General features: G+C 38.5%; 1 protein-coding gene and 1 non-coding gene across 4 annotated transcripts; both read left to right on the top strand.

The window, feature by feature from the left end:
• The first annotated feature begins 4,984 nt into the window (after positions 1-4,984).
• LOC110740815 (putative ankyrin repeat domain-containing protein 30B-like) lies at positions 4,985-20,382 on the top strand. 3 transcript variants are annotated; one of them, XM_031661977.1, is made up of 7 exons: positions 4,985-5,436; positions 9,518-9,632; positions 9,795-9,968; positions 13,269-13,375; positions 14,347-14,484; positions 17,059-17,123; positions 19,740-20,382. In XM_031661977.1, exons 1-7 carry the CDS (start codon positions 5,219-5,221, stop codon positions 19,838-19,840), a joined length of 918 nt encoding a protein of 305 aa, XP_031517837.1. In that variant the 5' UTR covers positions 4,985-5,218; the 3' UTR covers positions 19,841-20,382. The 3 variants fall into 3 exon arrangements, with proteins under 3 accessions (XP_031517837.1, XP_031517838.1, XP_031517839.1); XM_031661978.1 differs by having other exon boundaries at positions 4,991-5,436; positions 19,743-20,382; XM_031661979.1 differs by lacking the exon at positions 17,059-17,123 and having other exon boundaries at positions 4,991-5,436.
• On the top strand, positions 15,677-15,783 carry LOC116273035. The gene has a single exon (XR_004181544.1). It is a non-coding gene; the product is annotated as a U6 spliceosomal RNA (small nuclear RNA).
• Positions 20,383-21,283: the final 901 nt, after the last annotated feature.

Raw genomic sequence — 21,283 nt, 5'->3', positions numbered from 1 at the left:
CCTAAGCTTCTGCCTTAAGAAACTAGAAAAAGAAAATCCAAAGTAAGTAACAAGAGAAAAATTATATAAAGTACAGCAGATACCAGTAAAATAGAAAACAGGAAAACGGTAGAGAAAATCAATGAAACAGAAAGCTGTTTCTTTGAAAAGATCCATAAACTTGCTAACATTTAGTTAAACTAATAAAGAAAAAAAGAGAGAATGCACAACTTACAAATATTGGAAGTGAAAGAGGGATATGGGTTATCACTACTGATTTTGTGGACATTAAAAGGATAATATATTTACTATATTAAAAACTCTATATTCACAAATTCAATAACCTATATAAAATGGACAAATACCTTGAAAGACACAATATGCCAAAACTCACAAAAGAAAAAAACAGATTACATGAGTACTCTTATATCTATAAAAGGAATTGAATAAAGAGTTAATAACCCACCCCCACAATGGTTCCAGGCCCAAATGGCTTTAGTGGTGAATTCTATCAAGCATTTAAAGGAAAAATTATACCAATTTTCCACAGACTTTTCAAGAAAATGGAAGTAGAGAGAACACTCCTGTAGACATAACATGAAATAAAAACAATATATCAATATCTCTAATGAACAAAGATTCAATAATCCTTCACAAAATACTAGACAATTGAATCTAACTATGTATTTATTCTAGGTATGCCAGTATGCAAGACTGGTTCAATATTAGAAAATCATCTGAAGAATTTCCCAAATCAGCAGGTTAAGGAAGAAAAATCATGTGACTGTATCAACTGATGTAGAAAAAGCTTATGGCAAAATCTATCACCCATCCATAATCTGAGAAACTCTCAGAAAACTAGGAATTGAGGTAAATTTTCTTAACTTGACAAAGAACATCTACAAAACCCCTAAAACTATCATACTTAATGACGAGAAATGGGATGCTTTTTCCCAAAAAACTAGGAGCAAGAAAAGTTTTTTTTTTTTTTCTTTCACCACTTGCAAAATGAAACCACCACTTTGGAAGACAGATGGGCAATTTCTTATGCCCACAGTTGCTATACTATATTTTTTAAAGAAAAGTCTTACATATAATATAGCAATCGTGATTTTTTTGTTTGTTTTGAGATGGAGTCTTGCTCTGTCGCCCAGGCTGGAGTGCAGTTGTGCAATAGAAGGATACTGCAACCTCCACCTCCTGAGTTCAAACAATTCTCCTGACTCAGCCTCCAGAGTAGCTGGGACTACAGGCACCCGCCACCATGCCTGCTATTTTTTTGTGTGTATTTTTTTTGTTTGTTTGTTTTGTTTTTTTTTTGTATTTTATTAGAGACACCTGTTGATTTGGGAAATTTTACTATGTGGCACAGACTGGTGTCCAACTCCCGAGCTCAGGCAATCCGACCGCCTCGGCCTCCCGAAGTGCTAGGATTACAGGTGTGAGCCACCGCACCTGGCTGCAAATGTGTTTTTAGGGGTTTATCCACCTTATTTGAAAACTCTGTCCACACCAAAACTGGCACATCAATATATATAGCAGCTTTGTTTATAATTCCCGAAACTAGAAGAAACCAAGAGGTCTCATAATTGATGAATGGAAAAAAACAAAAAACAAAAACACCGTGATACATCATATAAGGGAATATTACTTCCTAAAAAAGTAAATGATCTGGCAAAAGATTCAATGAGGAGGTTTAATAGGTGAAGCATGTGGGCATTATTTGGACCAAAGTATTCTGTATGATACCATAACTGTGGAAACATGATACTATGCATTTGTTTGTTTGTTTGTTTTTGAGACGGAGTCTGCTCTGTTGCCCAGGCTGGAGTGCAGTAGCACGATTTTGGCTCACTGCAAGCTCTGCCTCCCCGGTTCACACCATTCTCCTGCCTCAGCCTCCTGAGTAGCTGAGACTACAGGCACCTGCCACCATGCCCGGCTAATTTTGTTTTTGTATTTTTAGTAGAGACGGGGTTTCATCATGTAGCCAGGATGGTCTCAATCTCCTGACCTCGTGATCTGCCTGCCTCAGCCTCCCAAAGTGCTGGGATTACAGGCGTGAGCCACCGCGCCCAACCTGCATTTGTTAAAAAACAAAGAATCTCACAGCACAAAGAGTGTCACTTAATATATGCAAATTTTAAAACAACAACAACAACACAAATGTAGGATTTGTTCTGGGGATCCTGGGATGGAATGCAGAATGTGATAAAAAATCTAAAGTACTACAAATGTATAAAGCCGCTTCACTCTTTATAGGGAAAAATGTGCTGACATCAGCATCTTAGAAAATGAATGGGCCTTCCTTGGTGGCTCACACCTGTAATCCCAGCACTTTGGGAATCCAAGGAGGGCGGATCACCTGAGGCTGGGAGTTTGAGACCAGCCTGGCCAAAATGGTGAAACCCCGTCTCTACTAAAAACACAAAAATTAGCTGGACATGGTGGCGGGTACCTGTAATCCCAGCTACTCAGGAGGCTGAGGCAGGAGAATCGCTTGAACCTGGGAGGCAGAGGTTGCAGTGAGCTGAGATCATGCCACTGCACTCCGGCCTGGGCAAGAAGAGCAAAACTCCATCTAAAAAAAAAAAAAAAAAAAAGAAAAGAAAAGAAAAGGAAAAAAGAAAGAAAGAAAGGAAAGAAAATGCATGAAGACTGAAAGGAAGAGAAGCTGCAAACAACCCATGTGATCTGGTTGCTATAGCTGTTTCCTACAGGAAATGGGATAGCGATTCTGATATTGATAGAGAATAAATGTATATTGGAACTAGACAGTTAAGCAAATGGATGACAAATGACAGGAGCCAGGTTTCTCACTATTAAAGTAGGAGGTTACATATAAGCAAGGGGAGAACGCCAGAATGATCATGTGATAAAAGAACTGAGTCATAGACATCAGTATGAACTAACACTTGCACACTTTACATATATAAATATTTATAGTTATGTGTATATATACAGCTTTGTATACACACACTTATTTCTTTGCTCTGTAAGCTAAGATGGTCTAGAACCAATTATATCCCAGCAGAAATGAGTATATCTAACACTCAAGTCTTCAGTTCTTGGGTTTTTGTCCACAACCTGGGATCCAGGAGCTGGGCCCCGGAGCTAGGCATTGTGTAGCCTCCCGGGTGGTGTTGAGCCTCCATTCTCACCCTCCTGCAGCTGGGGACCCATCCCCTGACCTGGGCCCCCTGGAGGCAAGAACATGGTCACCCACTTTAATCACATGGTCCCTATCACATAATCAGAGGGCGCTGTGGATTTTAACTCTGCAAGTTTGATGTGTAAAGGATTCAACATAGATATGATATAGTGACTAGAAGTCTTTTATTTATTTATTTATTTATTTATTTATTTATTTATTTATTCTCTGTTGCCCAGGCTTGGAGCGCAGGGGCACAAACAATCAAACAATAACCAAAATCCAGAAGACTGAAAAAGTGAAATGCTGTCAAGGATGTGAAGCAACAGGCCCTCTCGTTCCTTGTTTGTGGCACAGTTTACTGTACCCACGAACTCCCGGGCCCAAGTGATCCTCCCACAATCAATCTCCCAAGTAGCTGGGGCCACAGGCATGCACCACCATGCCTGGCTGATTTGTTTTATTTTTGTAGAGGTGAAGTTTCCCTTTGTTGTCTAAGTTGGTCTCAAACTCCTGGGATCAAGTGATCCTCCTATCTCGGTCTCCCAAAGTTCTGTAAGTACAGGCATGAGGTCCTGCACCCAGCCTGGAAGTCGTTATAGATGAGTTCAATTTATCTGTTTCTCCCTCTGCTCTACTCAGCTAAGTTTCCCTCTCAGTCCAAGGGAGAGAACCGCAGCTCAGACCCATCCAGGATGGCTGCAGATTACCCAGCACCACCGCCATACTCCAGATGCTGGTCAACGAGGAAGGGACCCTGATGCCTGGCTGCGGGCGCTCTCAACAACCTTGAAGCCCTCTAAACGGGACCCACCATCAGTGCCTGTCAGAACTGTAGCCGCTACCTGCACTTGGAGCACAGGCAAAATGGCCAAGCAACCCCAAATTCCCCTATTCCCCTCTGGGCCCAGGCAGCACTGACCAGAGACAGATGCCACTGCTGCGCTGAAGTCAGTCGGTCCACCCTTTATCTGCACCAGGGCAGTAACCTGCCGCTCAGCCCCATCCTGGCGACTGCACAGTGCCCAGAGCCTGCAAACCAGCGCTCTGGGCGCGAGCCAAGGAAGAGCAGGGCCTAGAGTGGGAGGTCGTGTGCCACACGGCGACCCTCAGACAGTCGGGCCAAGCCCTGCAGCCTCTACAGTGGACTCAGATGCAGCTGGCATTTGAAGGTGGCAGCAGCGGTGGCAACCCCAGAACCTGTCCGTGCCACCAACAGGCGAACCCCCGGGTCGGACACCGCCACTGCGCCTAAGTCAGGCAGTGGGACCTCAGTGGCAGGAGGGTGGGAACCTGCTGCAAAGCCTCATTGCCGCAGCTGTATAGGGCCCAGAGGTCGCGAGCCTGCGCTGCCAGCGCCAGCCAAGGAAGAGCAGAGCCCAGGGTGGAAGGGCGGTGTACTTGGCGATGCTCAGCGGTCTGGGCCCACCCCTGTAGCCTCCACCGTGGGGTCAGCTGCAGCTGCCACCTGAACATGGCACGTGGTAGCAGAGGCTTCAACCCTGACCCTGCCAGCGCCACCACAGCGCGGATACTTGGGCTGGAAGCCTCCAGGGCGCCTAAGTCGGAGGTGGGTCCCTGGCAGCAGGAGGGCGGGAACCGACGCTCAGTGCCACCCTGGAGGCTGCACGATCCCCAACGCCAGGGCCCAGCTCCTGGATTTCGGGTTGAGGAGGGGCTGGGGCAACTCTGTCAAGCGGGCCGTGTGGCAGGGCGCTCCCCACGTTCCACTCCAGGGAGCCCCGCCAGTAAGGCAGCGCCTCATGGAAGGTGCCACCTGCACGCGGCGCCCTGCGAAGCGCCGCCAGGGCGGTTTCCCGCCTCGCTTGTCTCCTAGGCCTGCTGAGCTGCGCATGCGCTGCTGCCTAAAGGCGCTGCTCAGCTGCCTAACGGTTCTGCTCAGCTACCTAACGGTTTTGCTCAGCCAGTTTCTCCCGGGAGAGGCTGGAGTGTCCAAAAGCTTGGCCCAACTGCGATTTCTCCTGGTGTCGGGGCGGGTGCGGGGACAGAAGAAGGGCGAGGGCGAGCGGCGAGGACTCGGGAAGGGCCAGCAGCAGGAGGCGCGGGCTCTAACAGGTGGCCGCAGTCATGAAGAGATTCTTTGCTGCCGCTGTCAAGGGCGAGACGGGCCCGGAGCGCCCGAGCCCCTTCAGTCAACTGGTCTACACGAGCAACGACTCTTACGTGATTCACCATGGGGATCTCAGGAAGATCCACAAAGCTGCCTCCCAGGGCCAAGCCTGGAAACTGGAGAGGATGATGAAGAAGACGACAATGGACCTGAACATAAGAGATGCGAAGAAGAGGTACCAGGCCCTGCCTGAGCCCGGGCTGCAGGAGAAGGTGGCGGCTGTGGGAGGATCGCCCCTTCAGAGTGGGGGCTGGGGGGCCTGGAGACAAGGGGAGCAGGTGGACGAGTGGTGGGAGGCGGGGCGGCCGTCCTGGGCCCCAGGGTCTAGGCCTTCTTTCCAGGCAGGACCCCCAGGCCTGGGATGGGGGCGCCCTGCAGGGCGGAGGGCCCAGGGCACCTTAAAATCAACCCCAAACTGTCTCTGCTTTCTCCTTCACTCCACTTCCTCTCACAGAGCACTGTTTAGAGAATTTTAAAGAGATTTAACTCACAAAATTAAGTACATACAGGGTTTTAATTTTAATATACAGGTTTTAAAAGATAATGTTAGATACATTATGAAATGGTGCATAATGAAACAATTCCCATAATACATTAACTTTTTGGCTAAAAATTTTGTGGATAAAGTCCAGTATCCATTTTGATATCAATAAATGTCTATATAAATATATTCTTTGCTGAGGGGCCTTAGAAGGAAACTTTGAGGTGGGAAGATGGTTTATGTTTTCGAATTTAAGAAGACTCATTTTTCTCAAGATGCGAGCTCTTTATCAGTTTTACATAAACGAAATAAAGTTATCAACGTTTTAACATTTTTAAAATTACACATGCTGTCTTTTACTATTGTGATGACATTTTTAAAATTTTGTAACGGAGTAGAAAAGTCTTGCCCTTCTAGATATCAAAATGTGCTATTAATTTGCACAAAATGGGCCACGGCCGGGCGCAGTGGCTCACGCCTATAATCCCAGCACTTTGCGAGACCGAGGTGGGCGGATCATGAGGTCAGGAGATCCAGAGACCGAGGTGGGCGGATCACGAGGTCAGGAGATTGAGCCCATCCTGGCTAACACGGTCTCTACCGAAAATACAAAAAGGTAGCCGGGCGTGGTGGCGGGCGCCTGTAGTCCCAGCTACTCGGGAGGCTGAGGCGGGAGAAGGGCCTGAACCTGGGAGGCGGAGCTTGCAGTGAGCTGAGATAGCACCACTGCACTCCAGCCTGGGGGACAAAGCGAGACTCCGTCTCAAAAAATAAAATAAAATAAATAAATAAATAAAATTAAAAAAAAAAAAAAATAGAGCCGGGCGCAGTGGCTAACGCCTGTAGTCCCAGAATCCCAGCACTTTGGGCGGCCGAGGCGAGTGAGGTCAGGAGTTCAAGACTAGCCTGGCCAATATGGTGAAACCCCAACTCTACAAAAATATAAAAATTAGCCAGGCACGATGTCAGGTGCCTGTAATCCCAGCTACTCGGGAGGCTGAGGCGGAGGCGAGAGAATCGCTTGAAACTGGGAGGCGGAGGTTGCAGTGAGCCGAGATCCTACCACTGCACTCCAGCCTGGGCAATAGAGTGAGACTGTCTCAAAAATCAATCAATCAATCAATCAATCAATCACAAATTGTTTGATAACAGCTGAAAAGACAGGTAAATGAATACAGCAGAATAGAAAATCCAGAAACACCTAAATATCTAAGAATTTAGAACTTGATAATGCTCACACTTTATACTAGTAGGAAGAGAATTAGTTTCATAACGGAAATGCCTGCTTTTTTGGAGAAAACTAGATTTTTATGCCACAAATTAACTTTCTGACGAAATATAGATTAAAAAATTTTAATATAAAAATGATAAAAGCACCAGAAGAAAACATAAATGCCTATTTACTCAGGTACATTTTTATGTTGACACCACCTTTCTAAGAAGCTCAGAAGCAAGAAGTCTGAAGGATAATTAAGCAAAACAAAATTAAATTAACCTGTAATGAGAAAAAAACAAAAGGCACCATACTTACTACATATGTATGTGCGTGTGTGTCTACATATTAGATTTAAAACTGTCATTTTGTAGATAATTCTTCACTTAAATCAACATAAAACTCTAAAATTGGGCAATTTTAATTAGAGCTCTAAATTGCAGATCTAAAAAAAGTACTTTGCCTCTAATTTAAAATTGGGCAAAGTACTTTCTTAAGATCTGTAAGTGACCTATGCACACAGAAAACAATATTTAGTGTTTCTGGTTAGAGAAGGCATTTAAGTTAAAAGAAGAATCAAATACTGTTTTCTATCTACAAAGTTTGTGAGGATAAAGAGCAGTAATATTTATACTGCTGTTTAAAGTTTAAATTGCAGATGACTTTTCAAATAGGCAATTTGGTGGTAAATACCATATTATTAAGAATAATCCATATAATGACTTTTATAAATACATTTCATTGAATTTACAGTATGGGATAATATGTGACCACTGAAGGTAGAAATATATACAGAAGTAGGTGACATTTGAAAATGTATTTTGGTGCATCAAGTGAGGGTAAAGTTCAGTTTGATTATACATACACACAGACTAAAGTCTTGTGTTATTTGAAATTATGTATGAAATATGACAAAATTTGTTATTTGAGGGCATTTGTTTTAATAGAAAATGTTTTTCCTTTTTATTATCTTTGATTTCCACATTGAGCATGTACAACGCTATTAGAAAAAGTTTATTATTAATGAAATAATTTTTGGGAAGAGCAGGAATATGAATTTTGCACCAATAAAAATAATTTCTCATTTTCCATATTTTAATTATTATTTTTTGTGGATTAGTATATTCTGTGAACTTTTAACATCTTCAAAAGACAATCTTACCTGTGCTTGTTGATTTACATATTTTATTAGGCACATATTTTATTATATATAGATTTATTACATATATGTCAATAATTATAGATTAATTAGTATAGTTTTATTATTAAAATAAAATAGTAAATATAAGTGCTTTGTTTATAGCAGTTTTTTAAAGGTATTGAACTTCTCAACTGTATTTATCCTTTTAATCAATCTATCACATGTGAGCTGAATGCCTACTATGTAGAAGGTACATTAACTTTCAAGACCCTTTCATCCTTAAAAGTTTCACATTTACCTACTCAGCCTGAGCAAAGTGAGAGATTTAAAGTTGGGTTACTAGGACTGAATCTCAGTTGAAGCTTTTCCTCTCATCTTTCAAACAAAAACACTTCTGAAGTGAGAAACTAGTAATTTTTGAAATTTATAACAGCTTTAAATAGTAATATTAATCATTGAAAATACCTAATTTACATGCATTCTATAAATCTAAATATGAATTTACATACATTCTGTAAATCTAAATACGGAATAAAATGAGCCATACCTACTTGAATCCCGTTTTCTTTGGCTTGAAGTTTTAAAAATATTAAAGAAGTACTTTGTTTTAACAGTTTGTTGTTTTTATTTCAACTCTCCTTTTGTGTATACTCTTAAAAGCTAAAATTTCTTTAAGGGTTAATCCTGTGACTAGGACTGCCATCATCCTGTTGTGTATATCATATTCCACTTCATGGAAGGCACCATGAATTGTGTGATGCCTCCTTATTTACGTACCAATGAAAGATTGTTAAATTTCTGCAAAATATACTTGTAATAAATAATGAATTATAAGTGGCATTTCAATGTCAGAGATGTTAAAATATGAGACATAAAGTATCTTAGAATCATTAAAATACAGTGTTATCTCTAACCTTTAAAGCATACCACAAAGTAGGCATAATTGTACCATTTTACTTAAAATGTTGTCCTTGTTAAGTAGTAGAAATAATTACAATATCTAACAATTACTGAGCTGTTACATGTGCTAGGAATTCTTCAAAATACTTTGCATAGATTCTCATGAGGCATCACAGTGATGTCCGGCGAGATAACCGCTGTATTCATCTTCACTTTGACAAGAAAATTGAGGCACAGAAAGGATAAGCGATAGCTAGAAGGTGAAAGACTTTAAAGTAATATTCAAGCCCGAGTTGAACTGAATCCAAAGGCCAAGCTTTTTCTATTCAAATAGGCCACTCTTTCATTAATGTAGTGAGTAATAAGAGCAAATGAGTGTTGTACTTTCTTCAGGAGAATATTAAATATTTGTTTTGAAGGCAGAGAAAGAGCATGGTATTTAATGTTGACAATTACATAAATCATTATATGTTTTGAGACAGTGGACTAAACTTTCCTAAAAAGTCCTCTCACTCTCATAGGACTGCTCTACACTGGGCCTGTGCCAATGGCCATGCGGAAGTAGTAACACTTCTGGTAGATAGAAAGTGCCAGCTTGATGTCCTTGATGGCGAAAACAGGACACCTCTGATGAAGGTAAATAGTAGCCAGTTCTTTCAGCAGGAGATCGATTTGATTTAAATACATAGAATAAAAATGAATTTATCTCATTGAAATATAACTAGTTTGTGAAAACTGTGGAATATTTATTTATATTTCTTATAATTTATAATTTACTTCTTGCTTTAATACTAACAGGCTCTGCAATGCCAGAGGGAGGCTTGTGCAAATATTCTCATAGATTCTGGTGCTGATCCAAATATTGTAGATGTGTATGGCAACACGGCTGTCCATTATGCTGTTTACAGTGAGAATTTGTCAGTGGTGGTAAAATTGCTGTCCTGTGGTGCAGACATCGAAGTGAAGAACAAGGTAGACATTAACCAATGTCATTTTCAAAATATTTGAAATCCATTTGTTTTAACATTAACGTATGTAAATTATTTTATATTTGGAAGCTCAAATATTCCCATTTTCCTATGAAAATAGTTTGACAGAACTTGTCTAGGATTTTACTTTAAATATTAATATTTTATAAGAACTATTAAAGAGTATGGCTTTTCTGTGCATTTATGATAAATATTTGAATTTGTTAAAGGTAAAACTTTTTCAAATATTCTTTCCTACTCAAGTTTTCTTTTTTTCTTTCCAGTTAGTGTAAAACTACAGGAAAGTAAAATTTGCATAAATTCAGTCAACATGTAAAATTTAGGAGACATGCAGAAATCTGGATTTCCTCTTAAAGGATTGAATCTGGTGTCTCTTGAGCCCATATGACTGTTTGGTATGCTATGAAGATGTTCTAGCTTTATACGAATCATATGTTTCCAGTTTGTTACTGTGCCCACCTAGTTACATCACTTACTCAACTTACCTCTTTTGCCTATGTAAATATTTCAGTTATCAATTCCTCTCTTATAGTATATTTTGGTAAAGATTTCAAGTTATTGATGACAGTTTATAGGTGTTTATAATATATAGTTTGTATAGTTTATATTTTACATTAATTCATTAATAATGGGGTTGTCTTCTAGAATTTAGAAGATTTTTTAAACAATGATTTTTCTTCATATAAACCATAAATAATCATCTTTCATTAGAATGCCTTTAAGCCTTTTCAGATTAATCATGGTTATATTTGAATAGGTTATGCATATTGCAGAAAATATATCTTTCTCCACAGAATTGTCCCTTAAAATTCAAGTGATTTAGTGGCTTCTATTTTGCTAATCCATATACATGAGTTAGAACTTTCATTAATAAGTCATTTTATTCATATTTCTGATATTTTGCCAAAAACTAAGTAGCAATTACAATAGAAACCAGAATAAAAATGGATTACTGTATTTTAAGAAGTAGATATGCATTAAGATCCTAGGAGTATCATTATAATTGAGAATAAACTTTTATACTGAATTTCTTTTTTTTCTTTCTTTCTTTTTTTTTTTTTTTTGAGGCAGAGCCTCACTCTGTCACCAGGCTGAAGTGTAGTTGTGTGATCTCGGCTCACTGCAACCTCTGCCTCCCTGGTTCAAGCGATTCTCCTGCTTCAGCCTCCCGAGTAGCAGTGACAGCAGGCACGTGCCACCACACCCAGCTAAATTTTTTGTATTTTTAGTAGAGATGAGGTTTCACCATGTTGACCAGGATGGTCTCCATCTCCTGACCTTGTGATCTGCCCACCTTGGCCTCTCAAAGTGCTGGGATTACAGGTGTGAACCACCTCGCCTGGCCTTTTATACTGAATTTCTAATAGCTGAGATAAAATCCTATTGTCTGGTAATAGGATAAAACCCATGGACCATACATTTGTTTGAGTTCTTTGTAGGTTCTGGATATTAGCCCTTTGTCAGATGAGTAGATTGCAAAAATTTTTTCCCATTCTGTAGGCTGCCTGTTCACTCTGATGGTAGTTTCTTTTGCTGTGCAGAAGCTCTTTAGTTTAATTAAATCCCATTTGTCAATTATGGCTTTTGTTGCCGTTGCTTTTGGTGTTTTAGACATGAAGTCCTTGTCCATGCCTATGTCCTGAATGGTAAGTGGGCAAAGGATATGAATAGATATTTCTCAAAAGAAGACATGCATACAGCCAACAGGCACATGAAAAAATGCTTGTCATCACTGGCCATCAGAGAAATGCAAATCAAAACCACAATGAGATACCATCTCACACCAGTTAGAATGGCAATCATTAAAAAGTCAGGAAAAAACAGGTGCTGGAGAGGATGTGGAGAAATAGGAACACTTTTACACTGTTGGTGGGCTTGTAAACTGGTTCAACCATTGTGGAAAACAGTATGGTGATACCTCAAGGATCTAGAACTAGAAATACCATATGACCCAGGCATCCCATTACTGGGGATATAACCAAAGGATTATAAATCATGCTGCTGTAAAGACACATGCACACGTGTGTTTATTGCGGCACTATTCACAATAGCAAAGTCTTGGAATCAACCCAAATGTCCATCAATGACAGACTGGATTAAGAAAATGTGGCACATATACACCATGGAATACTATGCAGCAATAAAAAAGGATGAGTTCATGTCCCTTGTAGGGACATGGATGCAGCTGGAAACCATCATTCTCAGCCAACTATTGCAAGAACAAAAAACCAAACACCGCATGTTCTCACTCATAGGTGGGAATTGAACAATGAGATCACTTGGACTCTGGAAGGGGAACATCACACGCCAGGGCCTATTATGGGGAGGGGGGAGGGGGGAGGGATGGCATTGGCAGTTATACCTGATGTAAATGACGAGTTGATGGGTGTGATGAGTTAATAGGTGCAGCACACCAACATGGCACAAGTATACATATGTAATAAACCTGCACGTTGTGCACAGGTACCCTAGAACTTAAAGTATAATAAAAAAAAAAAATGGACCATTTAATAATAAGCAATCAAAGTTCATTTGAAGCTAATCTCTTTCAATTTAGAGCTACTTCCTTAGTGACCCATTTAGAGCAGGAGTGCCTGACATTGACATCTGGGATCTTGGGATCATTGATAGAAGAGAATCAAGTGAGTTTGTATCACCCAGAGGAAACCTCCGTTTTTTGGGGGAAGCTTTCAGAACTGCATCCCTGAAATTCTAATTTGTCAAATATTAATGTTTGCCACAAAAATACATTGTCAAATAAGGATTAGGCAAAGTTCAATTCATTTCTTGAATAATGAACATTTAATTCACAGTTTTATAACATTTCTTGAACATAGATAATGGTGGAATCTGTTGGGGTACAGTGCTTCTGGTAAGGTAAGTATTCTTTGGAATATAGTTGAAGAAACACTGCTCTAGAGATAATAATTTAGATTACTAATTTTGTGAAAAACAAAGTATTTACTACCATGTCTTAGGGTTTAAAGATATAGATAAAAGATACAGCCCCTGCCCTCAAGAAGCTCTTGATTTACATAGGAAACAATAAAATCATTACAAAATAATGATTTTTGGAGATAACCAGAGTTAATGTGGTGATGCAGAGGCTGAATGTTTACAAGTGAAGGTGCAGTGCATGGGCAAGCACAGAAAAGTGACAAAGAAGGGATTGCTATTGATTTACTTTCTATTGTTTAAGTTCATAGGGTATTACATAAAGTATTCAGTTCAGCTGAGAAATATGTAATTTCATGAATTGTAAATTGTTTTTGCTGTTTTACAGGCTGGCCACACACCACTTTTACTGGCCATAAAGAAAAGAAGTGAGCAAATTGTGGAATTTTTACTGACAAAAAATGCAAATGCAAATGCAGTTGATAACTTTAAATGGTATAGTAGTTTTTTTAATTAAAAAACACTTGAGTAGTGTGCTAGAGTAATAACACTCGAGTCAGAAATATTAAATTAATAACATTTACTTAAAATTACTAGATTATAGAGAAAAATACTAACACAAATTATCAGTTAGGAAGAAAAGCAATTATTTGGACTGATCAACATAAAGAACAGTATATAGTAGGATTTATCTTCTTTTATTATATTGACTGATTCTTATTTGTAATCTGATGTTTTTGGTTGCATTATCTTCTACTAGCTAAAGTGGTTCTGTATTAGTGTTAAGAAGTATGAATTTTTAGTTAACTTTATAATTCAATATTGAATTATTAGCACCTTTATAGTATTTTTCTAACTTCTGTTTTTCATACACTTTTTAAAAAATGCAATATTTGCTGGGCATGGTAGCTGTCGCCTGTTATACCAGCACTTTGGGAGGCCAAGGTGGGTGAATCACTTGAGGCCAGGTGTTCAAGACCAGCCTAGCCAACATGGTAAAATCCCATCTCTACAAAAAATATAAAAATTAGCCAGGCATGGTGGCACATACCTGTAGTCCCAGCTACTTAGGACAATATTATTCCTAATATTGTTTTAAGCCTTCAGATTGCTCTCACTTGTCTGACTTCTAGGTAATTTTGAAGTACAAAATATTTTATCAGACTAAGGAAGAAATAGATAATTCTTCACTTAAAACTTTGCCTCTTTTAGATTAGTGAACAGAGCATATTTTCCTGCCCCTCAGTGGACTTCATGTTAGCCAATTCTACTATGTCATATCCCAGTGGGACATGAGTCTTTTTGCCCCTTCCTTTTAACCTTGGTGGTGATTTACAGGGATAAACACTTGAGCACTCAAGATATTTAACGTTTGTTAATGCATGTAGATGGTTAATTCTACACTGACAGGCACATATTAAACTGGTTCTGTTCCTAATAATGAAGTTATCTCTTTGTTATTTTAGCACAGCCCTAATGCTTGCCGTATGTCATGGATCATCAGAGATAGTCGGCATGATTCTTCAGCAAAATGTTGACATCTGTGCTGAAGATACCTGTGGAATGACTGCAGAACGTTATGCTGTTGCTTGTGGATTTAATCTGTAAGTGTTTACATTTAAAGGCTAGGTGAGATTTTATAGTTTGTTTCAGGTAGTTTTTGAATGTGAGTTAGTTCACTTCATCAGCCAGAAACTAGGCAAAACAAGCTAGACTAATTAGAAGGAGTAATGACTCCAGGATTCTTTATTTTAGGGATTTAGGGATGCTGATGTTGGCTACTTGATTTGAAGTATAATCCCTATGCATGGGATAAACATAATGTCACAATTTTGATTTTTCTAATTAGTTATTTGGGTCTTGAAATATTCACTTTAAGCAGACAACCTGATAGTGTCCCCTGGGGCTGTCTTTAATTCTTGAATTTTTTAAAAGAATCTGAACCTAAGTCCAAGGAACACATTCATTTTGTACAAGTCAGAAGGATGTGGGGGGAAATGGCCATTCTCTTCATTTTGTTGTTTCCATTGATTCTATTGCTGCATCGGTGCCATTGAAACTGCTCCTGCAATCTGGTAATGATTGACCTTTGTGACCAGGATGCCCTTAGTAATACAGATCCCTCAGTCTTCATGGTGTAGACTTCAAAGTTATTACACTTTTGTAAAAATTCACATACATATTCTCAGCCATTGTTTCCAAAGTACCAGCACCCCGCTCTGGTAGCTAGAACTTTTAGCTTTAGCAACACACATAGTGAGCAAATTGACCCTTCCCCTCACGCTCAAAACCTGATGTGACACCCACATCTTAGCCTGGACATGGCCTAGACCTTCATTGTAAGTTATCCTTTGAGTGGCTTTTTCTATATTCTCTAGCCAATATCAGTAGTAGTTTGAAACCATAAGTCTGGTTGAAATAATGTTACAGGAAGAAATTGGAAATCCATTTTGTCTTTGTTACCAGATCTATGTCCCTGGCCCTTTATATCCTGTGTAGCACCATTTTGTAGGTAGTGGAAGGTCTCATCTTATTCTGTAAGATCCCATGTCATCTTTCCCATGTTGTAGTGTGTTCCAACTTGTAGTTGTCCCCTCGAGTTATTCTTTTTTCCTAAAAGTAAAAATCTTCCATGCTACTTGCATCTCTACCTCAAGTTTTTAAAATATTTTCAAATTCTGCATCACCATGAAGCCATTCAATAGACTTCACTAAATCTCAAATAAGTTGGTTAGATTTAACAGAGCTAAGCCTCATCTGTGACTGATCAGTCTTCACATACAAAAGTAAGGATTTGTGCTGGCTTCAGTGGTACAAATGGTAAAATTGAAACAACGTTGAGAAGGTCAGCATGGTCCCTGCACAAGGATGACATACAAATCTGTGAAGTGTTGTGTATTCCTTGCAGTCCCCAAAAAGACATTTTACTACTTTTTAACTAGCTCTAAGGAAATGGTGTGAGTCAAAGCAAAATGGGTGACACCAATATTGCAATTGTGATTTTCATACAAAAAATTATTTATGTAAGGTGATCTATGAAATGAGATGGTGGTAACACATAGGGTCTTATGTGCAATATTTTGTTAGTAGGGATCTCAGAAATGAGAAAATACCAACTTGCATCTTCTTTGTGGAACTTACAAAAAATAAAGGTGGGATTTTTTCTTCCACAGCAGCTGGAAATGAACATAGTGACTAAGCATCATTCTAATAAAGATTTGTTGATTCAGAGTTTAAGGAGGTGGATAAAGAGCAGTCGTAGTCCAAGCCAGATGCTGACATCTATTAGTTTTCTGCCCTTGGTGTGACTAATGAGCTCAGTAATAGAGGATAATGAGGTTATCTGATTTAATGATTTAACATATTTATAAATAAGTTTCATTACAGAATATAAAATAGCTTAGATGCTCTGAATTACAAGCCACAAATAATAGAACATCTAATATCCAAAAGTAGGAATTAATAACAGAAAACTGCAACATTTGAATATTATAATCTATGAAAAAACACGTTTGTGGGTTTTTTTTTTTTTTTTGTAATTTATTTATGTTTTGTAGAGACAGGGTCTCCCTATGTTGCCCAGCTGTTCTTGAACTTCTGGACTCAAGCAATCCTCCTGTCTCAACATCCCAAAGTGTTTGCATCACAAGCATGAGCCACTGCAGCAGGCCAATATATTGGGTTTTATTGGGATTTTTTAAATAGTTTCAGCAATAAGGTTCAAGAACAAATTATTTTTTTGCTCTACTATTTCTTTGAGCATTTAAGAAATGTTATCTTGTTAGATCTTTATAATAACCTAGTGAAATAAGGCCCTAAAATCCTCATTTTTAGAAGACATTGAGTCTAAGAGAAGCAACTTGTTCAAGAAAAAATATCTGTTGGTAGCCATGCTAGGACTTATTCTGAGTTAAGGACATTTTCCATATGTCAAGCTAACTCTAGTTAATTTACTGAGTTATACTGCCCTCAATTCATGAGTGTTTTATCTTTCTTTCTTCTTTAATTAGAAGCTTAATAAGTTCATAGAGCTTACAAACTTAAAGTCTATGGAAAAAGTAATGTTCTGATGTTAGCTCTAATATTGTCTGAAATACTCTAAGAACTTAATGAATTTGGTAAATTTTTTTATAGCAATGTTAAAATAGTAACTTTATTTATTTCATTTTTATACATAGCATTCATCAACAACTTTTGGAATATAAACAAAAGATATCTAAAAATTCTCAAAATAGCAATCCAGGTAAGACCTCTGATAGTAAACTACTCTTGGTGGTGTTACCATAAGATTATAGGGGTGTTGATCACAAAATAGCTATTAAAAAAGCAATCTGTAAATAACATGTGTTTACATATATATATATATACCTATATGTAAGTGTTTGCATATATACACATAGCTTTGATTTTTTAGTTTATAATTCAGAATTAGTTAAGAATTTAGTTGTAGGTAGTTTATAATCTCAAAAATATTATCTGAAAAATATTTAACTGCGGTCCCTAATATCCTATATAATACTTTTGTATAAATAAGTAAAACAATTTTTAAGTTTGCATATTGTATGTTTCCTCAACTGTCATAACAACTTAGGTTTGTTATAAAATGTATAATCCGTGGTGTGATTGATGAGCTCAGCAATAGGGGATTATCAGTTTATCCAATTTAATGAATTAATATATTTATAAATATTGTTACAAATTATAAAATAGCTTAGATGCCTTGAATTACAAGCCACAAATAATAGAACATCTAATAATGAAAAGTAGGAATTAATAATAGAAAACTGCAACATTTGAATATTATAACCTATAAGGAAACACAGTTTATTTATTTGTTTGTTTGTTTCTTTATTGGAGAAACATGGTCTCCTTATGTTGCCCAGGCTGGTCTTGAACTTCTGGGCTTTATTTAATTTTTACAATAAATGATTTGCATTTAGAAAATTAGAATTAATTACAGTTGAGTCTTGAGTAACATGAGAGTTAGGGTGCTGATCCCCCCATGCAGCTGAAAATCTGCTTTATATGAAAATCTGTTTCTTTTGACTCCTCCAAAACTCTACTAATATTCTACTGTTGACCTGGAGCCTGAGAAAAGGTGAAAGCATAAGCAGTCAATTAACACATAGCTTCTATTTTATATGTACTATATACTGTATTCTTAGAATAAAGTGAGCTGGAGAAAAGAAACTGTTATAAAGAGGAATAAATATGTTCACTATTTATTAGATGGAAGTGAATTATTATATGTAAAGGACTTCATTCTCATTGCCTTCACGTTGAGTAGGCTGATATGGAGGAGGCAGAGGAGAGATTTGTCTTGCTACCTTGCAGTGGCAAAGGAAAATAAAAATCTGTCTATTAGTGGGCTCCTAGACTGAAAACCCTTATTCAAGGATCAACTGTGTGACACAGTGACTTGTGTCACTAAAAAAGTAACTATCTTTAGAATTTGGAACTCAATAATACTTTTCTTGCACCATAAATGAATGTCAATAAGAATTAACATAACTTAGCCAGGGTGCGTCAGTACCAATAGGAGATTGTTTTTCAAAGATACCTACTGAGTGCAGAAGTCAGAAAAGCAATTCTTTGTTGAGAAGCGCAGGTTATGTTACATAGTCTTGTACCAACAAGGTCTCACAATTATCAACTTCATTCCCTCTAAGTTGAAACCAAATAAGATATATTTACTTCATTAGAACAAGATGTGTTGTTCTATCTGCTGGATAATTAGTGTGTTAATAGTAATTTTGTTACAACAAGATACTCTGTTCCTACTAGCCAAAATATTATCATTATAAATATTCAAATAGCTCAACTCTAGGCTCAACAAATTATAATAAAAGTGGAAAAAATTTACACAATAACAAAAGTGCTACTGTGATACCTAAATGTAACACAATACATTGTACAATATGAACTATATGAGCACATTATATATATTATAAATATATAATAAATTAAATTATTATATATTTATCAAAGGACTTCTATAAGTTAGATTTTGCAAGCTGCAGGAGACCAAGATGGAATACACATAGTCTGGGTCTTTAAGGTGCTCATAAAACAGTAGAGCCGTCTCTATTCAATTTCTGCATTTTTCCAACAGAATTTCCTAAATATGTTCTTTATTCATTTATCTACTTGTCCACTTAACAAATAACTGTCAGGTATCTTTAAGGTACTAAGCATCTTTCTTGTTATTATCATTGTCATTTTTTATTATTTACTACTTTATTAAGATATTAAGCATTTTTCTTGTTATTATCATCTTTTTTATTATTTACTACTTTATTTAGTGCTTACTCTGTGCCAGAACCCCTTTGGGAGCTTATAATTGTCACTTATTATGTTGTTACCATATTCAGTATGTGTCAGACATTTTATATCCAACGTGAAGAATTAAAGCTTTAAAAAGTCTGGTAGTGTCCAGGAGCGGTGGCTCACTCCTGTAATCCTAGAACTTTGGGAGGCCAAGTCGGACGGATTGCTTGAGCTCAGGAGTATGGGACCACCCTGACTAACATGGTGAAATCCCATCTCTACTAAATTCAAAAAATTATCTGGGCCTGGGTAGCGTGCATATGTAATCCCAGCTACATGGAAGGCTGAGGTAGGAGAATCTCGTGAACCCAGGAGGTGGATGTTGCAGTGATCTGCTGAGATCGTGCCACTACACTCCAGCTTGGATGACAGAATGAGACGCCGTCTCAAAAAAAAAAAAAAAAAAAAAAGGAGAATTAACAAAAGTTTGGTAGTATTTAAGGAAGGCAAACTGAATGAGTAGAAGTTTGCCAGGTAAAGAGTCAGAAGGATGATATTTAGCAGAAGGAAAATTTATCCAGACTGTTTTTAGCAGAAGGAACATCTGAAGGAACACCTGAGGAGGCTGCATCCTTGGCGGAAAGAACACCTGACAAGGCTGAATGCTCGGTGGAAAGAACACCTGACGAATAGGATACAGTAAATTCCTCTTCAAAGATTTTAGCCTGTAAACATCCTTTAAAATTCAAGAGGGGGAAGATTAAGTACAACGAGTTCTGAGTTCCCCTTCAAAGAACAAATATGTCAGTATGTTCAGCTTCTCTGTTCTTTATTCTCCATTTTAAAGTTTAACTTCCTTGTTCTTTATGCCTCCTTGCCCCTAGTTTCATTAAACAACCCCCTTCTAGCCTCTAACACCTGCTCTGTCTTTAGTCATTCTTAGTCACCTGCTCTGTCCTTAGTCATCCTTAGATACCTGCTCTATAACTGTCTTTCCCTCTGAAACTACTCACCTGGCCACCCCAGCTCATACCCCTGCCCTCTTTGAAACAGCCAATCTGAATTAGCTTAGAGTGTGCAGTCCAACCCTATCCAGTACGGGAAAGACACAACAGTAGGGACTAGCTGCATTAGGAATAAGAACCCTTTCCCCTCCCTTGTCCAGTGTGATCTTGCCCATTGCTCCATCTGAAAGACCACTCTTCTATAGAAGTAAATTTGCCTTGCTGACAAAACTTGTTGTCAGAGTGCTGACTCTTCTTTGCGGCACCAAAAATTTATTTTTCACGAATTTGGGGGCCCACCCAGCATTCCCATTCTCCTCTGGGGAAGGGTCCAGTTCTATCCCATGAGGAGGCGCACCCCGCTGCCTCGTTGCAGTGGCCATAAAGGTAAGGAATTGAGACTTACCTGATGCAATTAATAAACCTGGGCTCTCAGCAACGTGGAAAGAAACAGGCCAGCAACTTGGGGGACAGGATCTTCACATACCGTGGCAACCAGGTAACTGTGCACAGACTGAGGTAAGAAACGTCGTAGGGGTGACAAAGTGTTTCCTTGGTGGTCACAATATTCTGGAGGTTAAAAGTGTGTGTGAATGATCACAAGTACTACTGCTTGTGGTGCTGTTTGTGTGGATGATACTAGGCATTACTGCTATAAGCACTGAGTGGGTCCTATCTGCGGTTTTTTATTTGAATAAAAAACCTCTGAAGAGGAATTAACTGTATCCTCATATGGCTTAAGGTCGATCCTGCTGTGGGGTTTATACCATGATGCTAATGCTAAGAGGGACCTAAAATTCCTGGGAGGGAAGTAGTCAGAGTGATGAAGCGAAAGAAGGGTGCAAGGAGCCTCCAGCAGGTGGGGCTAAAGGATAGGAAAGAAATCTCTAGCACGCGGGATTGAGCCATAGCAAAGCCTCCAGGGAAGGAAAGGCAAGATATTCTCTAGCATGAAGGATTAAGCCTAACCAGGACCTAACATGAGAAATGCCCCAAGTAAGACAGGGAGCAAAAAGGAAGAGGATAGTAAAAAGGATATTCCCGCTGATAGTCCCCTGGGTCTCATGTTAAAATATTAGAAGGATAATGAGAGGACTAAACATAAGAAAAAGCATTAGATGAACAGTAGAAA

This window comes from Papio anubis, unplaced genomic scaffold (assembly GCF_008728515.1).
Source record: "Papio anubis isolate 15944 unplaced genomic scaffold, Panubis1.0 scaffold326, whole genome shotgun sequence".
NCBI classification, from domain to species: Eukaryota; Metazoa; Chordata; class Mammalia; order Primates; family Cercopithecidae; genus Papio; species Papio anubis.
Note: the sequence above shows the minus strand (reverse complement) of the source record. Positions and strands in the feature narration are given on the sequence as shown.